The sequence below is a fragment of the Chironomus tepperi genome, unplaced genomic scaffold (genome assembly GCF_022539635.2).
Source record: "Chironomus tepperi strain 1889 unplaced genomic scaffold, CSIRO-AGI_Ctep_v1 contig_346, whole genome shotgun sequence".
Classification (NCBI taxonomy): Eukaryota; Metazoa; Arthropoda; class Insecta; order Diptera; family Chironomidae; genus Chironomus; species Chironomus tepperi.
Window position 1 is genome coordinate 491,007 of NW_027226468.1, and position 20,732 is coordinate 511,738.

A 20,732-nucleotide genomic window follows, 5' to 3' on the forward strand; every position below is an offset into this window, starting at 1 on the left:
AGATTTTTAATCGTTTTTTAGTCAAAATTTTAAATTTTTAATCAAATGGTAGATTTAGTGAACAATTTAAGTTCAGGAAAAACTTTTTCTTTGCAAAAAAATTAAATTTTAAATTGGAATATTGAATAAAAAAAATTGAAAATCCTAAGAATTTCTCAATACCGTAATACCGGAATACCGAAATTTCAATCCCGGGATTTCGGTATTGGAAAATCGAGCCGAATCCCGGGATCCCGGTATTCGGGATCCCGGGATTGAAAACCCTAGTAATTAAGAATTCTTCTTACGGATCTTATTTCTTCACTATTATGTTTATTCTTTGAAATTTAAAAACAGACTAAACTTTTGTGCGAAAAGGGGTTTTCAACTACGCAAAATATATATTATTCAAATCTCAAATGAACGTTGTAAGTCAATATTTATCAAGCCTTTTTGTCTCTGTTTGCTCAGCACAAATTTATGAAAAAGTGTCGCAAAAATTAAATTTCGTGACCTTCCATGACCTTTTCTTAGATAAATTTCAATTTATCCGCAAAACGGATCAATTTTGGTTGAGAAAAACTTCTCAGAAAACAGTTGTCATGTTTAAGCTCCATTGATCACAGTCATTGACACCATCAGTACAACCAAAGTCGATGTAATCTAAAAATTATGAGAAACTGTCATAAAAAAACCATAAAACATAATTTAAAGTAAAAACTTCAAGATATTTTCTGTTTATAAAAGTTTTTTCTCTTGATTTATTTCATTTCATCAGCACTTTTTTTTCGTATCAAAAATAAATATAGTATAAAAATCTCTTCATATATTCTCCTTAAAGTATCTAATTAAAGTCTATCGTATGATTTATTTTTTTCATTTTGTTTCAAATTTCTTCTTATTAGTTAAAGCTCAAAAATTTTTTTGGTCAAACTTATCCGTCTTTTAAATAAGTTTTACGACTTTTAGAAATGTGATTAGGGTGTGTTTGGGAATTACGTAACTTAGGAAATCGATTTTTTGATTCTATCCGTAACAATGTTTCAAAAAATTGTCATTATTTGAGGTTAAACCAAATTTTAATCTCATCTCTCCCAAGAGCGTTACGTAATAAGTGACCGGTCCCTTAAGGAACATTCGGAAGTCACGTAACGCTTAGGGCAGCGATAAGCAACTTGTGTGTCGCGACACACTAGTGCGTGTCGCAAATAGAATTTGGAAAATGCTATGAACCGTATAATTTGTACGGTTTTAGTCGAGGTTAACCATCAAGGTGTGCCCCGAAAAAAAATGGTCCTAATAACTCCATCCTCAACCTTCCGTAATTCCCTAACATTCCCCTATGTCACCGAAAATGAATTTTTTTTTTGATATCTCATCTATCCTACACATTTTTTTTATCACTTCTTTTTTTATCAAAATTTTTATATTTTATTTCTTCACGCTTCCAAAACCAAATATTTTTCTATTTACTTTCTCAACGTGACGCAATTCATAAAAAAAAAATAAAATAAATTTTTGCAATGCTATCAAAAAAAAAAGTATGAAAAATTCATAGGAAACAAAATTCAGTGGATATTCTCTTGTTGATTCAATCAAGAAAAGAGAGAGCAAAAGTATTATATAGAAAAGGAAACTTTTTAAGCTACGAAATCCTGAGATATACAAGTTTTTTTGCCATTGTCAAGTTGTTGATTTTTGTAAACAATTTTTTATGTGTTTTGGATGTGTGTCGAGCAGAGTTGCAAAACAGGCACATGTGACAGGCAAAAACCGTACAATTCTTGATAATTTGTATGGTTTTGTAAGAAAAAGACAGACAAGAACCGTACAATTTTTCGATAATTTGTATGGTTTTGAAAGAATTTATACAGTTTTTGTCTGTCACAGTTGCCTGTTTCGCAACTCTGTGTGACGAGTCTCAAAAATTCACGTTTCAGTTATGACAATTGTTGAAACAAAAAGTATAAAATTTAAAACAAACTGCTTTTTTGGAACACACGTATTAGTCCTTTGGATATACCTTAAAATCTATGCCTTATATACTAATGACTAAAATTTTTTTCCACCTTTGTGTATATTCATATAAAATGATATCCTTTGGATTAATTCTTTTGTATTTTTTTTTGCACATAATTGATATCTCAAATGTGCGTGACTTCCATTTTTTTGATAAAGTTTAGTTGAACCGTACTTTAATATGCCATTTCTGGGTGCCATGGACGATATGGCTTTGAGTTATTATTATTATTATTGTATCCATTATTGGCACTATTGCCATACAATTGATTTGCATTACCATAATGATAATTTCCACCCAAATTCAATTGTAATCGATCATTAGTGTTTGTTAGATCTGTATAAATAGGTTGTTGATTGTCTTGTGACTGTTGTTGGGCTGGGTCGGTTGTTGATGTAACTGGAGCTGGTGATGTTGAGGTTGCACTATTATTATTTGATGACGTATTGACATTTGAGCTAGATGATGAATTATTCGTTGTCGTTCCATAACCCGATGATGAATATTCAGGCGATTGTGGTATGAGATATGCTGATGACGATGATGCATTTGCTGACATGTACGATGAGTTAAAGCTATTGTTATGTTGATTGCTGTTAGTTTGCTGATTTGTAGTTGGTGTTATTGGTGTTGCTGGATATGTCTGATAGCCTTGTGCTGTATAGTTTGGCTGATAGGAATTCTGAAAACTTGTCCAATTTGTACCTGTCATCGACGTGGCAGATGACTTTGCACTTAGTTCACGTTGAGCAACAAAACATTGTAAATGTGACATGAGCCTTAATCTCAATGGATCTTGTATGTCCATTCCTTCAATTGTCACAAGATAACGTGCTACCTCAGATGCACATTCACGAAAACCAATGATGTGATAATCCATTGCAAAACGTTGTGGGTCGAATGTCATGGAATCTATGCCTGTAAATAAAAAAGAGATCATTTTAAATTAGTCAAATGTAATTAATTATAATGAGTTTTTTTTATCAATTACAAAAGCATTTTCAATAATTTCCCATAAATCGACCCTTCACGGAACAACCAAAAAAATTAAATACTTTTCCTTATTTTACATATCAACCAACCCCTCGTTCTCACAGTCCAAAATTACAATTTCTGCCGTATAACTCTATTAATATCTAACAACGAGCATGAGAAAAAGGGATTCTCTGTGTACAATGTTCTTCAAAATATTATAAATCGTCATCAATTTTTGTTAAGTTGTGCTAGGGCGGCATTCATTGCTCTTTCTATGGGAAATAAAAATTTTTATTCTTCTTTGCACTTCTCTTTCCCTCACACACATGTATTTCAAGCCCCTTCAATCATTCCATTTCGCTCACTCATCATCAGTGCAGTCTTATTATCTATGGATGTACAGTAGCGTCCAAAAAGATAGAACCACCTATGAAAATATCAGTATTTTGGCTATAAAATCGTTAAAACTCAATCAATTTTGATGATTCTTTCGGTTTCTGAATCATAATTAAATGTTTGATCAAATAATATAGAGCGTTTTGCATGGAAAAACTTAATTATAGTACAATAATTTTTTGAATGTTTTTCAAGTGGGTCAAAAAGATAGAACCACTTTAGTCTTAAATAATTACATTATTATAGGACTTCTCTCAATATAAATTACAATTGTAATGTATAAACATCATGTTTATTGTTGTATATAAACATTAAAAGTTATGCTAAAGTATGTTTATGCAAAGTTTTGAGCATAAAAACATTCCATGCTTTTTTTCAATGTTTTACTCGATTTTTTCGGAAGTCTTTAATTTATAAATTAAAGTATATTTGCAAATTGATAGCATTTTTAAAGACCTTTCGATTGATGTACAAAACATTATCACAACATAAAGCATTGCAAAGATATCAATGAAAATCTTTACAAAAATCCAATATGGCGGCTTCATACAAATGAAATTTTGTAAAATTCTTTAAGAATAGCCGTAAGTTTTACAGTTTTTGGACATAATTTAGTCAATTAGATACTATTCTTTAATTTTATGCTCAGTTTCGTGAGCCTTGATTTTTCAAGAGTAAATTTATGGTTAAATATTGACATTGCATAGAAGCTCTTTCATACAAAAACTCGATCTCAAATTTTTTGGTGAAGAACCAACTTGGACTTCAAAGTTTGATTAAAATAGCTTACAGTAGGTATTATTTATCAGATAAAATGATTTCTGATGTATAAAACTTGATATTTGCCAAAAAATTTGTGATCGAGTTTTTGTATGAAAGAGCTTCTATGCAATGTCAATATTTAACCATAAATTTACTCTTGAAAAATGGATCAAGGCTCACGAAACTGAGCATAAAATTAAAGAATAGTATCTAATTGACTAAATTATGTCCAAAAACTGTAAAACTTACGGCTATTCTTAAAGAATTTTACAAAATTTCATTTGTTGCCTATTTTTGTAAAGATTTTCATTGATATCTTTGCAATGCTTTATGTTGTGCTTTTACATCAATCGAAAGGTCTTTAAAAATGCTATCAATTTGCAAATATACTTTTTTATAAATTCGAAAAAATCGAGTAAAACATTGAAAAAAAGCATGGAATGTTTTTATGCTCAAAACTTTGCATAAACATACTTTAGCATAACTTTTAATGTTTATATACAACAATAAACATGATGTTTATACATTACAATTGTAATTTATATTGAGAGAAGTCCTATAATAATGTAATTTATTTAAGACTAAAGTGGTTCTATCTTTTTGACCCACTTGAAAAACATTCAAAAAATTATTGTACTATAATTAAGATGCAAAATCTATATTATTTGATCAAACATTTAATTATGATTCAGAAACCGAAAGAATCATCAAAATTGGTTGAGTTTTAACGATTTTATAGCCAAAATACTGATATTTTCATAGGTGGTTCTATCTTTTTGGACGCTACTGTATGAGTGAGAGGGAGAATAATATATGTATGGTAAGAAGGTCCCTTTTGTTATAATTCAAAATAAATATATTTGTGTGGTGTTGTTTTGGCTGTTGCAGTAGAAGAACGTGGGAAAGTGAATTTTATCGCATTGCCACGCGAATTATTTGCTGAGACGAGGTGAAACGACACAAGCTTTTTGATTTTTAGTTTTTTCTCCACCCTCACACTTTTTTTATTATTGTTATTATAACTTATTGATTATTCATGTTGATACTCATTTCTCAATGATATTGCAATATAGATTATGATGATTATTAAGCAAATAATAGTCTTCCTGTATGTTTTTGCTATGGTTCATTTAAATGTCAATTTGTTTGCTTTTTAATGGGTTATTTGCGTGGATTTTTGAATTCCAGAGTAAATATTTGATTTGATAATGATATTCATATTAAATTTGATGTTTTGTGTACGATAAAATCAGGTAAATAGTTACTTAAAAATCATTAATAAAAATTGAAGGTTTTATGTAAATCAATGTAAATTTACATACGTAATTCAGTAAACTTACATAAAGAATGTACGTAAATTGAGAAACGTACGTAATTTTGAAAATCTTATGTTACGTTAATGTAAAACTTTAAGTTAAAATACGTACGTAATTTCGAAAATCGTATGTAAAAAATGTACGTTAATTGAAAAACGTATGTTAAAATACGTACGTAATTGAAAAAAACGTACGTAATTTCGAAAATCTTACAAAGAATTACGTAAACAAACTCAAAGTTCATATGTAAATTCTTAAAAGCAATTCAAGACTCAATATACTCCAACACCGACACCGGCTAGTGTCGGCAATACAAGAATCATATTACATATCTTAGCTAATGTTTTGCCAGGAAGTGAAACGAAGAAGGACAACAGAAAAAGGAAGAAAAATTGCATAATGTGTCTCAAGTATTTCATTTAAATGACTTTTTATCACTTTAAAGTAACGTGATGGGAAAAATGAAAAGGAATGGAATGAAGGAGAAAAAAAAATAATTTTCATAAAATACAGTATCAGCATGTTGTTATGAAATTTTATCCATAGTTCCTTGTTATGAATATTATACAGTAAGAGGGAGAAAGAAAGGGAAAGAAAATGAAGATGAGATGAAAGAAGTAAATGACTTTTGAGAATATTCATTCTGTGATATTTTTGGTAGACGGAAGTGCAGGTGGTGAATTTTTTAAGAAGCCAATTTTTTTGTGTTCCATTTTTACATTTCCCATAAAATTCTACATTATATACCCGAATAAAGAAATAGAAAATAATTCACATACCTTTTGAATGTAACGTTTTAAGATGATCTACTGTTAGTTGAAGAATCTCAGCCTTTTCCAGTTTAGCCGAACCTTGCTTTTCAAAAGCGGATGGCACAAGTCGTTTTAGTTCCGACAACGATGAATTTATTCTGTCTCTTCGTTTCTTCTCAATTACACCTCGTCGTTTCTTACGACTCATTAGCTGACAACTGTCATTTTCAATAGACGATGGACTATAGAAAGTAAAAGTGGAGGAAGAAGGTGGAAAATTTTTTCGAAATGAGAATATGTTCAATGTCATTTAAACATTAAGATGTGTTCATTCAGCATTTTCTTGTGAACAAAAAAATGTGTGAATTCACAAATTTTTTGTGGTTCTGAGAATATTTAGTATGCAGGAAGTTTGCTAATTGCTAATTTATGGATCTGATTTACATTTTTTCACCTAAATTATCAAACTTTCTGAATATTAATTCTAAACTTTTTTTTTTGTTCACAATCTTCGAACCACAACTTTGAATGAACTGCCAAAAATAAATACTTACTGCTCTTTTGATGATTCTTCAGAATAAATGTCATCACAATCACTCTCTGACATTGCTCTTTTGAGACCTCTTGTCGATGGTGGTGTCCATGTTGCTTGATTACTGACTGGATTACTATTCGCAATAGGTGTTGATGTCAATGGAGCTGTTGAAATGTTTGTAGATGGTGATGAATAATTCCAATGAATGGGATGATGACCTTGAGTATTTTGAATACTATGATGATGATGGTGATGATGCATGCTGTGTTGTTCCATTTCTTATTTATAAATATATACGCTTTTTTTACACTATAATTATGTTAACTGATTTATATCAACCGCACTATATAATATTGTCACTTGTCAGTCGATTGGCGACACAAAACTTGAAATCTTAGCTTTATTTTCTATTCTATAATATTTTATTATAAGGACATGTGCTCAACACACTCGGTTGTACACTTGTTTCGCGATGTCCTACTTTCTTAACTTTACTTCTATGATAGAAATGATTGTGCGAATTTGTTATGTATAAGTTCTAAAAAAATAATATTCTTCCCGATTCTGTAATTCACGTGTGGACCTTACGTCGAACGGCGTTCGAATAAAAATTTTAAACACTCTGTATTTGTCATGAACGTCGGCTGTACACACGCATTGCATTATGCCCTTATGCCGGTTAACTTCATCCCCACTCCTCATACTCTGTACCTCCTTCATGTTGATTCTCTTTTATTCCTGTTGCATGCTTACTATGCTGTTGATGCTTTTTGTTGAATGCAGTTCCTTAATTTTAAATAACAGAGAGAGAGAATAAAGTTAAATGAGAGAGTTATGTTTATGCTGTGAGAGAGAAAATTTGGTAAATACAACATTCAACATTGAATATGTTAGGGTTTATATGGTTGGAGGGGAAGTTAAACTCTTATATGAATCACTGTGTTAGCAAATTGCAGTATAACAAAAAATTCAATGAATGAGCAAAAATTCATTTACCCTCATTTATTTTTATCCAATAATGTCTCGACACTGTCTATTTCCTTCTTATTATTATGCTTACATACTTACTTTTAAGATTCACTTACTACCATGATTGTAAGAAATTTTTCCAACAATGTCGGAAACATTGAAATTTAAATAAACTCACGTGCTCAATGAACACGCTTTGTAATTCGTAATAAACGCCTGACTTTAAACTCACGACTCTTAAACCGATTAATCAATGATGATTCAATAATTGTAACTGAATTGTGTAAGTTTTGCAACTGGATTATGACAATTTTGTAACAATTAAATGCACGCGAGGATTTATGAACATTTAAATGTTATTAATCCAATTTCAATCAGATAATGATCAGATAATTGTGTACCTGTTGAAATTAATACAACTCGATTGAATGACATATTTAAAGCTCTGATTAATTATTGAAAAATAATTTTGTGGCAAAATTTAAATTGTGTACAGATTTTTATGTAATTTAATGCTTTCTGCTTTAAGGATTCAGCTTTTTGTTACTTAGTATTGATTCATTAAAAGTTTTGTCTTTATTCGAAGTTTTGCAATGGTTGCTTTTGATTAATTTATGAATTTTATCATTTTTTGAGTCTTATTTAACTTTTATCAATTAAAATCTTAGTAAACACAGTTAGATTATTAAACTTGTCTATTATTCCGGCTACAGCACACGCGTTTTTCTATTTAAATTTAAATTTTTATAAAATGTGTTGATTTTTCGTGTTTAAAAAAATTTAAATGCAACTAAAATTTGTTTTGATAGATTCAAAAATTTAAAATCCGTTAAAATTCAAATTCATTTTCATCCGTTAAAGCCAATTCATCACATTATTCGCTGTAACAAGTGTCACAAGTAGTCTATTAATTTCAATAGACACTCAGCAATTGTAACTTTAAATTTCAATGATTAATTGTTTAAACGTGTACCAATAATAAATCAATTGTTTGCCTCTCTGTGGACTCTTACTCTCTACGTAATGAAAATTGTACAATTTTGAAATTTAAAAATAAAATTGCAAATTCATTGCCAAAAAAAAAAATCAGAATAAAGAATGAAAAGAAAAGAATAATAATAATGGTACGCCTCAATATAATTGAAAAATCAATTTTCAATGGTCAATTGGGAAAGGGATGATAATGCTTGTGAGATGACTCTATTGTTTTCAATTAAATTGTTCTTATTTTATCTACACAATAGAAGAATGACCTGCTCTGTTGAGTTTGTCATGTTCATGGTAATTCTTTTTGGTAAGGTCATGGCTCGTTAATTTCATCTCATTCCACAAAAAGGAAAAAAAATTAAAATTCTGGTGAAAGGACATCTAATTTTGTATCAAAAATTAAATTATCCTCTCCTACATAACAATAAATGTTGAATTTTCGGATTATTATTGTTGCAATTGATTATGCAAACATGATTTTTAATGGCAAAATCTCAAAAGTCAATTACCAGTCACGTATAAATAGGAAAATTTAATTTTACATAAAATTACAAAATTTTACGATTTGTTGGGCCTTATTCAATTGCGTATTCCTGACAAATCAAAATTTATGAATTTTATTTGAACATATAAAAATTTACGATCAACAATATTGTGATTAAAATTATTGAACTGTTTTTGAATTGTCATGCACTCGTGTGACGCTCGAGGGATGAATATTATTTCGCGTGCTGTTCTAGGGAGAAATAAGCATTTTTATTTCCATCCATCATCCATGGACAGTTTTTCAATTTTTTTGGAACAATTCATTGTCTATCCTTCCGCATTCTTGTTTCAATTGAAATTATTATTTTTATCTGGTTGTTTCTCATAATTGTCATTAAAGTTTTTTTGGGATTGATTAATCTTAACATGATTTAGTTTCGCTTAGTCATCATTTTGTCCGCATGCACAATGATCTAGATTTGAAAAAAATGTTCAAAAGTTGACTGTGCACAAATTCGGGTTGACACTTTAATGAAGCAAAAATTTTTACTGATTTAAAATTGTATATTGACCATAATACATTCAAAATGGACTTTTGGGTTAGTCCTCGAAATATTACATCAATACAATCAGCATAAATATGTTTTTTTGCAAAATTTTTGTAAAAGTTTATCGAAAAATTTTACGCACGTAAATTTTTATATGGAAAATTTTGAAAAATTCACTAAATTTCAAAGTGAAAATTCTCTTTACTGGGAGAATTTGGGAGCATCCAATTGATTTTATGAATAAATGTAAGTTGATTCTTTAAGTTTGTGCCTATTTCGCGTTTGTACTCGTGTGTACTCGTGACTTATTTTACTTCAAAAATTCGAAAAATATCATTTTTTTAAATCGATTTTTCTCCCACTTAAACTATTTAACACAACTATTATTATTCATAGTGACAAACTTTATACATTTTTTAAGCATAAGACAGTAGAAATGAGTTGAATCGTCATAAGAAAGCATGAAATTTTAGTCATTTAAATTTTGTGTCAAAAATGTAAACAATCATCTATGAACGTTCTAATAAATTTTTTTCGAGTTAGACATAGATTCATGCTTGGATATTTGGAGACATGTTAGACGAAGCAAGAATCTGTCATATTACACCAGAAAGTCCTGATAAAAATATACTGAATTATTTCACATTTTGAACATTTTTTTCGAATCTAGATCATTGTGTAACGGAAATTTTTAATAATTTAGCATCTTTTTAAGCTAAAATTGATGCAGAATTTTGAATTCAAAATTTCCGTTATATTTGGCTCTTCTTTTAGAACAAAAATGGATTTTATGTGATATAACGTTCATTTGAGATTTAAATAATATTTACACATTTACATTTACATAGTTGAAAACCCCTTTTCATGCAAAAATTCAGTTTGTATGAGAACTTCAAAAAGTAAACATTGATATTATTATTGTAAAGTCGTTTGGCATATTTTAGCTTAAGTGAAGTTATAAGACTAGCTTTTCTTCAGATAGGGAACCAAATTAGGGTAACAGACCGGTTTTCGTCTTTAACTGTACAGCAACGGTGGAGTTTTGAACCAATTATTGAAAAAACAAAAAAATTTGGAAAATTCACCAAAAAATCATAGAAAAATTCTACAAAAGCCGGAAAATCAATCAAATAATAATCCTGCCCAGCATATATGCGTGCCTAACCATCAACACAACAAGACCCAACCAATTCTTATCCCTTTAATATTCTATTTGATTTTGATGACAATCAATTCAACATAAGAAATAAAAATCATAAATCGATCATATGAAATGAGCATAAAACATCAACGTATATATCTTCAAAGTCATCGATAGTCACGTGCTCTCGTGCAAAAAGGGTTCAAAAATATTTTATTTGCCGCATCATCAACTGCTATCATCCCATGATCGATTATTTATAGATTCTTGGCCATCCTTCATCAATCCATTCGTGAAACAATAAAAAAGCTAATTGTGACTTTATTTTTTTCGTGAATTTGCTATTTTATTTCAAAAAAGAAAATCTTCCTGTTTTCGTCTGTCGAATTGCTCAGAAAACAGGAAATTAATTTTTCGAAAGACAAATTCTCTTGCGCTTAAAAACTAAAACATGACAATTTTCTATACGATTCAATATTTGATTAACATGTTTTATAAATCACAATGATTACAACATCCAACTAACTTCATCCCATTTACGGAGCACATTCAAAATTCAATTAACTTTTTTTTTTCCATTTAAAAGAATAAAAATGAGCATAAAGTCATTTAATTGTTAATTGAAGGTCAGTAAATAAATTTAAGCAGATGGTTTCTCATCAAGTTGAACTGCTGTTACGCCTGATGCCTGTGATGCAGTATCTCCTTCTGGTTTATCTCCACAAGCCAATGACGGGAATGTCTTGAGTAAGGCAACACGGTATTTTGGATGACTGATGCCATAAACAATTGGATTATAAATAGCATTTGCCTTAGCGAAGACACTTCCCCAGATTGTTGAGATTGGACTTAATGTTGCGAATTCAAAGATACCAGCAAAGTTAATGATCAAATAAGGTGTCCATGCCATGAACCAGAGTGAGATTGTCATAAGTGCAACCTTAGCTAATTTACATTCAGTGCTTTGACTTTGATTCTCTGATGATCTCAAGGATGCAACATTCATCTTCTTTGCCTGTTCACGCATATTCTTTTCATGAGCAGAAACAGCCTTAAGGATAAAATAGTACGAGTAAATAATAAGGAAAAGTGGTAAGAAGTAACACCAGATAGCATAAATGAAAACATATCCACGACTGAATATATCCTTGGATAAATAGTCAGTACCGCATGCAGTCATATTTCCCTCGGGTGTATATCTATTCCAACCCAACAATGGAATAATTGTCCAAATCAGTGATGCAGTCCATACGAAGAAAATTCTAAGGATAGCACCGCCATGTGTTAATGGTTTTCCTGATATACCCTTAACAATCACATTGTATCGATCGAAGGCAATCATTGTCATTGTCCAAATTGAGGAGCAACCGAAAAGTGATCCACACATTCCATACTGTAAGAATTAAATCATCAGTATCAGTTAATTAAATCTTTTGTTGAGAACAGGGATGGAATTAAGAGATTTTGGGGTGGATATGGGGTGCTGATGTATAGAACTGTCTAGAGTTTGCAAGATTCACTTCCATCTTACGATTTATGTTTGTTAATCCACAAAGATCCAGATCTAAGATTGACAATTAACTCAAATTCAGATCTAGATCGTAGATGGCTATGGATTGACAGCAAGGAATTGTATTATAAGGAAGAACTAGATGTCAACTCGGTATTGGAGTCGGCATCAAGCTCTGAATGAAGAATATTGTATTCAAGGATAACCTGATTAAAATCCCAATTTCCTTCAATCCACAAAACCAAAATCCCATATATCCATCTCTGCTTAAGATTCATTGAACTTACAATCTGACATGCCAAAGGACCAAATACCCATGTCTGAAAAGAAGTTATTGAATGAAAATATAAATTACACGAAAAAAATTTCATTAAATTAGCAACTTAATTTTTACCTCATAGTAGCAGTTAATAACCATTGGTGGTCCCTAATTGAATTATAATTAAATTATGATGTTAATTAAATGCTCCATTAAATTTTGAGCAATAAAAGTCTTATAATTACCATAGAGAACATTATCATAAAATCGGAAACAGCGAGATTAATAACGAAAAGATTGGATGGTGTCCTTAAAGATTTAGTCTTTGCGAAGATGTAAATGACGCAAAGATTACCGAGTAATGCAATGGTGCAGAAAATTGCAAGAGCTGAAATGTGAAGACAATGGGTTAGTTTGTCAACAGCACATGGAGGTGTTCGGTAATGATGTCCAAAGTTAGAACATCGCAGTCGACTGGCTGACTAAAACCGATTCAAATTTGCATGGAATTCAAAAAATTTGCATTTCTGCTGGTTCTTGTGAAGTATAACATTTCATATGAATTCCTATCGGTTTTATCGAACTGTGGCCAACTCAATTTGGCTTCGATCTCTGCCAAGATTAGGGCCCAGAAAATGAAAATGGAATAAATTTCGTTAAAATCCATTGAAATTTGTATAAAATTATATACTTCACAAGAGCTAGCAGAAATATTTTCATACAAATTTTGAATCGTTTTTAACGAACTCAAGTCGACTTCAATCTCTGCCGGTCCATCCTTAGTAAAAAGCTTGTTTAAAACACAGCACTAAGATATAGAGCAGGCAAGGACGTCACTTCCGAACAAACCCAAAATTATTGAAAAATAATCCCCAAATATTTACCGAATCCTAAAAATGAATGCCATAATGGGTTCATTGGTGGAAATTGATACCAATGTTTGTCAATCAAGTGACGCATATCATCCGTGACCATATCAACAACCGTCATATTTCCAGCCCTTGGGCTTCCAACTTGCCATGTTTGGGGTCCATAATTGTTATATCCATTAAATGCCATGTTGATTATATATATTTTTAGATAATTGATTAAAATATGGAAGTCCTTCTAGTAACTTGTCTTGAAGAAAATCGTTTGAATCACCGAACTACTTCACAGACCACTGAACTATTTGAAATATAGCAGAAGACTTGACAGTTCCACAATGAAATCTGCCTGATTTTATACTCAATTTTTGTCATATTTAATAATTTAATTTGAGCACAAAGTCTGGAATGTCATATAAGATTTTAAGGTTGTAAGTTCACACCTAAATAAGATTTTCGTGCTGAAGATGTATCGTCTTTCATAGCCTTTAATACATTTTGGCAACAACATTTTACGTTGTATGTTTATAAAATCCTTATTGTGGAAGGTTATGAGCCTCTTCGTTATAATTGTTCATGTTTTTCACTTTTATTATTCTCATAATGCGATTACAAATGGCCAAGCTTTCACTTATTCCTTTATGCTTCTCTTCTTTTTACTTCATTACTAACAGCTTGATTTAAGAATAAGACATAAAACTCAGCTGTATGTTTTTATAGTGGCTGTATATTAATTGTAAATATTACTTTAATTAGGTATTGAAGGAATTAAATCTTGATTCATAAATCCTTAGTTCTAGTTCTGTGAATGAAATTTACACTCGACCACGTGTCAACGGAAAGAATTCAAAAAAATTTAGGGTGATTGATCAATTTTGAACCGGTTCATAACAATGTCATTTGCCCTATAAATAACGGTCGACACATCCCATTCCGCGCGGAAGAATTTGCCGCTTAAAAAGTGTCAATAAACAATTTTTACTTAAATTTAATAGAAAGAGTGTCTTAATAAAAGCATAATTCATGTGTAATCTGTCATTTTGTGTCCAAAACTGATCTTTGTGCAAAATAATTTACAACTTCCAGAATTAAAACATAATTTATTGACATCCAGCAATTCCGAAAAAAATTTAAGAAAATATGAGCGAAGATGAAGAGTACAGCGATGAAATCGACGATGCTGAGGAGTTTATTACACCACAAGAAGTAAGTTAAACAAAATTCTGCACAATTCTACAGTAAACTGATGATTTAATTGACATCCACAGCTGTTACGAAAAATAGAGATTGCGTGGATGAATGAGCATTCTGGTAAGTAACAAAGAATCAAAATTTAATTAAATCTCGCTCATGACAACCATCTTTACAGCTCCAGACATTCTACCATATCAAAGTGAAATGATTGAGTTAATGATGGGACAATTATCGCATATGGAAGAGAATCTACAAGCAATTCCATCAAATGACTTTCGTAAAATAGCTCACAAGATGGAACTAGAAAGAATAAAATTTATAATAGCTGCATATCTTCGATGTCGTCTTCAGAAAATTGAAGATTTTACTCAATACATTATATCCGAGGAAATGAAACGATCAGCTGAGAATAAAAGACTGTCCGAAGCCGAAACAAAATTTGCTGAGGATTATTTTGAGAGTATTGAGAAACACTTCCAGCAATTAGCATTAAGGCATATCCCACCACAACAAGATGATGTGTCAAAGCGAATTATTCGTCCAAATTTAATGAGTAATGTGTTTATTAAAGTTATTAAATCATGTGGCGTTGTAGTCAATACAAATGATGAAGAAGTTGATCTTTCCGAAAATTCAATACACATGCTACCGTACCAACTTGTTTGTGAATTAGTTAATAAAGGTGATGTTATTCTGATCTAAAAATAAATTATTTGTTCTGTTAATCTAAGTAATCTTTTTTAATAAATTTTTAAATCTTCAATTTTTTGACTATTTTGTTATGTTTTACGGCACATCGTTGTCTTGGCAACTGTATCGATCACATTATTTTTATTGCTAATAGTACTGCTACAGTACATAACTTTTTTAAATATCAGTCATAAATAATTTATTGAATGTCTTACAATTTCTATCATAATCTGGCAGAAATAGCCAGGAATGGAGGATTTGTGCTTTCGAATGAAAATAATGACGGAAGTGATGTTCGGATCGATTGGCGTTTTATTGGTAAGTATGCATTTATGCCATCCTGATTGTTGTTATCATGTTATTTATTACAGCGGCAATTGATACACATCGAGTAATAAAAGAATCAAATTTTGAGAAGCTTGATGAATGCATTCCATTTTTGATCAACTCGTCATTGAGCAATTTATTGAATACAAGGATATTAGATCCAGCTATTGGGAAGATTTTCACATTGTCACAACTAAGTATACAGTACCTGCTGTTTTGTACGAGATTTTTAGACAAGTCTGTGTCGACATTACGTGAAAATTTGTATAGCTGTCAAAAAGAGACATTAGACCTCCAGGAAAAGCTTAAGGAACGAAATACAGAACTTCATCAAGCCAAGAAGAAAGCTAAAAAGTTGGAGTCGAATCCTCTAGAAATATATCCATGCACAAAGTGTACCAAAAATTTTGAAAGTCAATTATTTCTCGACAGTCACATGTTAAGGAAGCACCGCGAGTCAAAAGATCAAGATTTGATCAATACAATTAAACTGGAACTGGAATTGAAACAAGTGAAAGAGAAATTAAACTTGACAGAAAAGGAACTGATGGATTCCAAAAATGTGACATGTGAAAAGTGCCTTGAGAACGAGCGGAGGATATTCAAAAATATTGGCAAGTATTTTTAATCCAAAGATTTTAATCCTGCGATTTATTTTTAAACACACGATTTTTTAATCCAATTCTATTCAACAGGCATCCAAAGCAATTTTGAGGAAAAGGAGAAGGATGACTTAGAGAAGGAAAACACTAGTGAGAAATTTAGAGACTACAGTGAGAACATCCGAGAGATGATGGCTGAGCAGATGAAACAATTCCAGGAATATAAGGAATATGACGAAAGACGGCACAAAGAAGAAATTTCAGAACTGAAAGACATGCTTGATAAAGCTATGGAAACTTTGAAACAAAATGAAATCAAACGTGCTGAACAGCCACTTCCTGCTCCTAGATCTACAGTTCCTTTGCAGCAAAGTTTTGCACCACCAAAACCAAAAGAAGTCAAAGTAGTTCCACCGCAGTCCGATAATGAAAATTTATGGAAAACAAGATTTAAGGAATTAGAGAAAATGTATGAGCACAATCAGCTACAAATGGCACAGTCAATGAAGGATATGGAAAAGACATATGCTGAAAAGCTGAATAAGTTGGAAGATTCAATGAAGCAGTTGAAAGACGAGAGTGCAAAAATTAATCAAGTCCCTATTACTCCTGTTCCAAGAACCGTCCAAAAGGAAGTAGTGCCGCGTGTCTTAATAAGAAAACCAAAAGAGACTAGTTCCAGTAGCGATGAAGATGTTTCGGAAGATCCAAAGCCAATTAAGCAAGTAAGACCTGTTTTGGACACGCTGCCTAAAAATATCCCACAACAGCCATTGCATTTGAGCACATACTCAGACCAAAAGTTCTCTATTCGAGAGAAAAAGAAAAAAACATTTTCAGCACAGAAGTGGTTCAACCGAGACAAAAGTCAACAAAAGCCAAAAGAAGTTCCAGTGAAAGATAGAGTTAAAGCTGAACAGCTCCTTAACGATCGATTAAAGGAATTCAATATTGATGAACATACAGAACAGCTAAATGAAAATAAAGTCGATTTAATTGAAGTGGAACTAGCAAATCGTCGGGAAATCCAAAAGAAAACATATCCGCATTTCTTTATAAATCGTAAAAAGATCAAACAAAAAGTCGAGGAACTGTTTAAAAGTCATGTACAAGACACTGAGAAAGAAGAGTCCATATCTGTTAAAAAAGATCCAGTGATATTGAAAGATGAAGATCCAGTGAAATTAAAAGATGAAAATCCAGTCGATGAAAAGCCGAAAAAGAAAGTTTTGTTTAATTTAGATGAAGATTATAAGTCGAATGTTCATATTAAGTCCAATGAAGATTCAGATTTTGACCTTACGTCCCTAGAAGATGATTTTAAATAAAGTAATTTATTTTCTTATTAAATTTTCTTTAAATGACCGTTAAACAAAAATTTCAAATAATTTCAGGAATTCAAATTTTACAAAACCGTTGATAATTGTAGGAAAATTATTGTAAATTTGCAAGTTAGATAGTAAGTATCAAATAAAGAACGAAACGCATATACTCAATATTAATATCATATTTCGAACTAATTAAGCTTTTCTATATCTCTATCGCTATACAATTGTTCTAAATATCTGTCTAATCTTCAGAAAAAGTCAAAAACTATGGTTATTGGATGATATGACAAGCGGACAAACTGAAGACATCGGCATTGTTTGAATGTTTGCTATAAAAAATTGTAGAAAAATACAAAACAAGTGAAAATATATTCTGAATAGTTTTAATTAAAATTTTTGGATAAAATGCACAATATGGGTAGAGATCGAGATCGGCAATCGCGCTTTGGACCTCCAAACAACTATAATTCATCAAATTCGGCAATTCCACTTATGAGTTTAAAGTCTGGAACAACTCGAAATAATTACAGTGATGATTTATTTTCATCACAAAATTTTGGATCTTCTTCGTCCTCTAGCTACAAAACTCCTGAACAACTAGCATTCGGTATATGATTATTACATTTTAAACTAGTTAATATCTTTAACTTACAATAATTTATTGCAGATAATGAATTTAAAAAGTGGGAGAAAAGCTTTGAAGATTGGAAGAGAGTAAGCAATACAGTGGACATAAATTTTGAGTTTTTAATAACATTATCTTAATCATAGGCATATGCTAGTCATCCAGATCGAGTTGCTTACAGAGAATATGAAAACAAGTTCCTTGATGTCCGCGAAAAGTTGATGGAAAAGCGCAAACAAATTTACAATGAAGGACCTGGTGGTGGAGGTTCAAGTAATTCATTTGATAATTATTTGTCTGCTGCAGATGCAATGGCTAATTCAATTTTGTCCAAGTTTGACTCAAAGCCACAAAAAGATTTTCGAGATGATGATCAGTATAGAGGAGGATATTCTCGTGATAATCGTGATGACATGTATGGGCAAGGAAGTGGATATGGACGTGATTTTGGCTCAAATGATAGAAGTTATGGGGGAAATGACCGTGGTTATAGCTCTAATGATCGTAATTATGGTTCAAATGATCGTGGTTCTAGTAACAGAAGTTTTGGAGGTAATGATAGAAGTTATGGAAGTAATAACGATAGGGGTTTTGGAAGCAGGGAAAGAAGTTTTGGAGGAAACAATGATAGAAGTTTTGGAAGTAGAGAAAGAAGTTTTGGTGGTAATAATGACAGAAGCTTTGGACGAAACTCAAGTAGGGATGATCAAAGAGGTGGACGTGATAATAATCAACGTGAAGGACGTGATCGACGAGGACTTGGATTTGATAAACGAGATAGTCGTGGTATGAATCGAGGTGGAGGTGGACGAGATTTTCAAAATAGAGGTGGTAGAGATTTTGGACGAAGAAATGACAGATTTGGTGGACCATTACGAAAACCATCACAGGAGCAAATTGAAAAAGAACTCAAACGTCGTGATGTTTATCCAAATACTAGATGGTAAGCTAACGATCCGAGGATTTAAAATTAAATCGCAGGATTAAAATGTAACTAGATTAATGTATGCTCTATTTTGAATTACAGGAAGTTGATTACAAAAGACCCCCGCCCTGCTTTAGTTGGAAAACGAGCAAAGAAAGTCAATAATAAGATCCAAAAAGTTATTGAAAAGAAAAAGGCAATTGCAGCTGGAGAAGTGCCATTGGAAGAGTAAGTGATTTATCCTGTTTATATCCACAGATTCAGCAATCTTCTGTTCCTTTTCCAGATTACCTTTCTCAGAGAAAGTTGACAAGTTGTTTGAAATGGCACAGAAAGCAGAATTACCGAAACTTCTCCCAGGATCTGCAAAGCGAAGACTTAATAACATCAAAAAGAAAAATGATGCAGACTTGACCGCCGATGAGCGCAAATTTGTAGCATATTGTGAGTATGTTAATATTAAACGCGTAAAGTATTTCGATGAGAAAAAGAAACGTGAAGAGGAGGAAGCAAAGCAAAAAAGCGAGAATCCACCTCCAGAAACTGCAATGGAACAAGAACCATCTCAATCATAAATAATTACTCTTTGTATGATTTAAGATAATTTTGTCATTAATATATGAATTTAATTTTAATTATGAATATCAGATACTATTGCATTCTTGAAATAAAAATGATTAGGAAGTAACACTGATTTATGTTCAATTCAATATACACAAGTTTTTATTCCATTAATTCTTTCGTTTTCCTTTTTTCACAACTGTCCAACCTGGATCTACATCTTCTTCTTCAACTTGCATCGTACTTCCACTTGTACTTGGTCCAATGTCACTGTGAACTCGGGTATTTGTATTGTCACTTTCCATATCTTCGTCGTCACTGCCTGATGAACTGTCATCTTCTGGATCTTTTACAATATTAATTTTATTTCCTTTAACAATCCAGTTGCTACATGGTGGAAGTGCTGATAATTCTGATTTTATTAATTCAAACTGTCCATTGTTTAATAATTCTAAGTGCCTTAATAGAATAGTACTAATTTCCTTTGTTGATTGATCCTCGCAAATTGTGTCAAATTCTTGATCTAAAATATCCTCTAATAAATCTATTAAATCCTCTTCGCAGACCTTTGAATTCGTCATAACACACGAATCTGTAACATAGTCAACAAAATCCAGTGCTGTCTAAAATGGAATTAAAGTTATCGCACGTGTTGATTAAAATTCATGAATATCATACCTGTAAGCCATTTTTAGCCATGCCATGTTCGACAGCTAACTTGAGTGCACTCCATCTGTTGAATATACATTCAACAATCTCTTTAAATTGATTCCTCCTTATTTCTGTTGACATTTCTTTAATTCTTGTTAATTTGTCCGGCACTCAATGTTTATGTTCGAAAAAATTACGAAAATTTTGTGACTTTCGAACTTTGAAGTCATTTGAATTGTAAAATTCAGTTGACATTTTCGAAAATTGTATGATGAATTTTAATATATTTAAATTATAGACATTGTAGGACAAAGGAAGTCTATATTTT

The 20,732-nt window shown here is 31.3% G+C and overlaps 6 protein-coding genes across 7 annotated transcripts; 3 read left to right on the top strand and 3 right to left on the bottom strand.

Moving 5' to 3' along the window:
- Positions 1-2,143: 2,143 nt before the first annotated feature.
- On the bottom strand, positions 2,144-8,295 carry Hey (Hairy/E(spl)-related with YRPW motif). Of its 2 annotated transcripts, none has more exons than XM_070644841.1 (4): positions 8,106-8,295; positions 6,755-7,521; positions 6,228-6,442; positions 2,144-2,917 (listed from the first exon to the last, which is right to left on the bottom strand). In XM_070644841.1, the coding sequence occupies exons 2-4, from the start codon at positions 7,009-7,011 to the stop codon at positions 2,175-2,177; spliced, it is 1,215 nt and encodes a 404-aa protein (XP_070500942.1). In that variant the 5' UTR covers positions 7,012-7,521; positions 8,106-8,295; the 3' UTR covers positions 2,144-2,174. The 2 variants fall into 2 exon arrangements, with proteins under 2 accessions (XP_070500942.1, XP_070500943.1); XM_070644842.1 differs by lacking the exon at positions 8,106-8,295 and adding an exon at positions 7,804-7,931.
- A 2,891-nt stretch (positions 8,296-11,186) lies between these two features.
- On the bottom strand, positions 11,187-13,826 carry LOC139093977 (rhodopsin-like). Its single transcript, XM_070644844.1, has 5 exons — positions 13,520-13,826; positions 12,881-13,023; positions 12,771-12,803; positions 12,664-12,696; positions 11,187-12,259 (listed from the first exon to the last, which is right to left on the bottom strand). Exons 1-5 carry the CDS (start codon positions 13,692-13,694, stop codon positions 11,507-11,509), a joined length of 1,137 nt encoding a protein of 378 aa, XP_070500945.1. The 5' UTR covers positions 13,695-13,826; the 3' UTR covers positions 11,187-11,506.
- A 621-nt stretch (positions 13,827-14,447) lies between these two features.
- Positions 14,448-15,397, top strand: Sld5 (DNA replication complex GINS protein Sld5). Its single transcript, XM_070644755.1, has 3 exons — positions 14,448-14,707; positions 14,770-14,812; positions 14,871-15,397. The coding sequence occupies exons 1-3, from the start codon at positions 14,642-14,644 to the stop codon at positions 15,395-15,397; spliced, it is 636 nt and encodes a 211-aa protein (XP_070500856.1). The 5' UTR covers positions 14,448-14,641.
- Positions 15,398-15,582: 185 nt separating this feature from the next.
- Positions 15,583-17,642, top strand: DZIP1 (DAZ interacting zinc finger protein 1). The gene is made up of 3 exons (XM_070644756.1): positions 15,583-15,703; positions 15,757-16,326; positions 16,408-17,642. Exons 1-3 carry the CDS (start codon positions 15,592-15,594, stop codon positions 17,640-17,642), a joined length of 1,917 nt encoding a protein of 638 aa, XP_070500857.1. The 5' UTR covers positions 15,583-15,591.
- A 350-nt stretch (positions 17,643-17,992) lies between these two features.
- Positions 17,993-19,880, top strand: LOC139093857 (uncharacterized). The gene is made up of 5 exons (XM_070644709.1): positions 17,993-18,249; positions 18,310-18,356; positions 18,414-19,210; positions 19,295-19,420; positions 19,479-19,880. Exons 1-5 carry the CDS (start codon positions 18,048-18,050, stop codon positions 19,765-19,767), a joined length of 1,461 nt encoding a protein of 486 aa, XP_070500810.1. The 5' UTR covers positions 17,993-18,047; the 3' UTR covers positions 19,768-19,880.
- Positions 19,881-19,886: 6 nt separating this feature from the next.
- LOC139093858 (pre-rRNA-processing protein TSR2 homolog) lies at positions 19,887-20,615 on the bottom strand. The gene is made up of 2 exons (XM_070644710.1): positions 20,432-20,615; positions 19,887-20,376 (listed from the first exon to the last, which is right to left on the bottom strand). Exons 1-2 carry the CDS (start codon positions 20,543-20,545, stop codon positions 19,924-19,926), a joined length of 567 nt encoding a protein of 188 aa, XP_070500811.1. The 5' UTR covers positions 20,546-20,615; the 3' UTR covers positions 19,887-19,923.
- Positions 20,616-20,732: the final 117 nt, after the last annotated feature.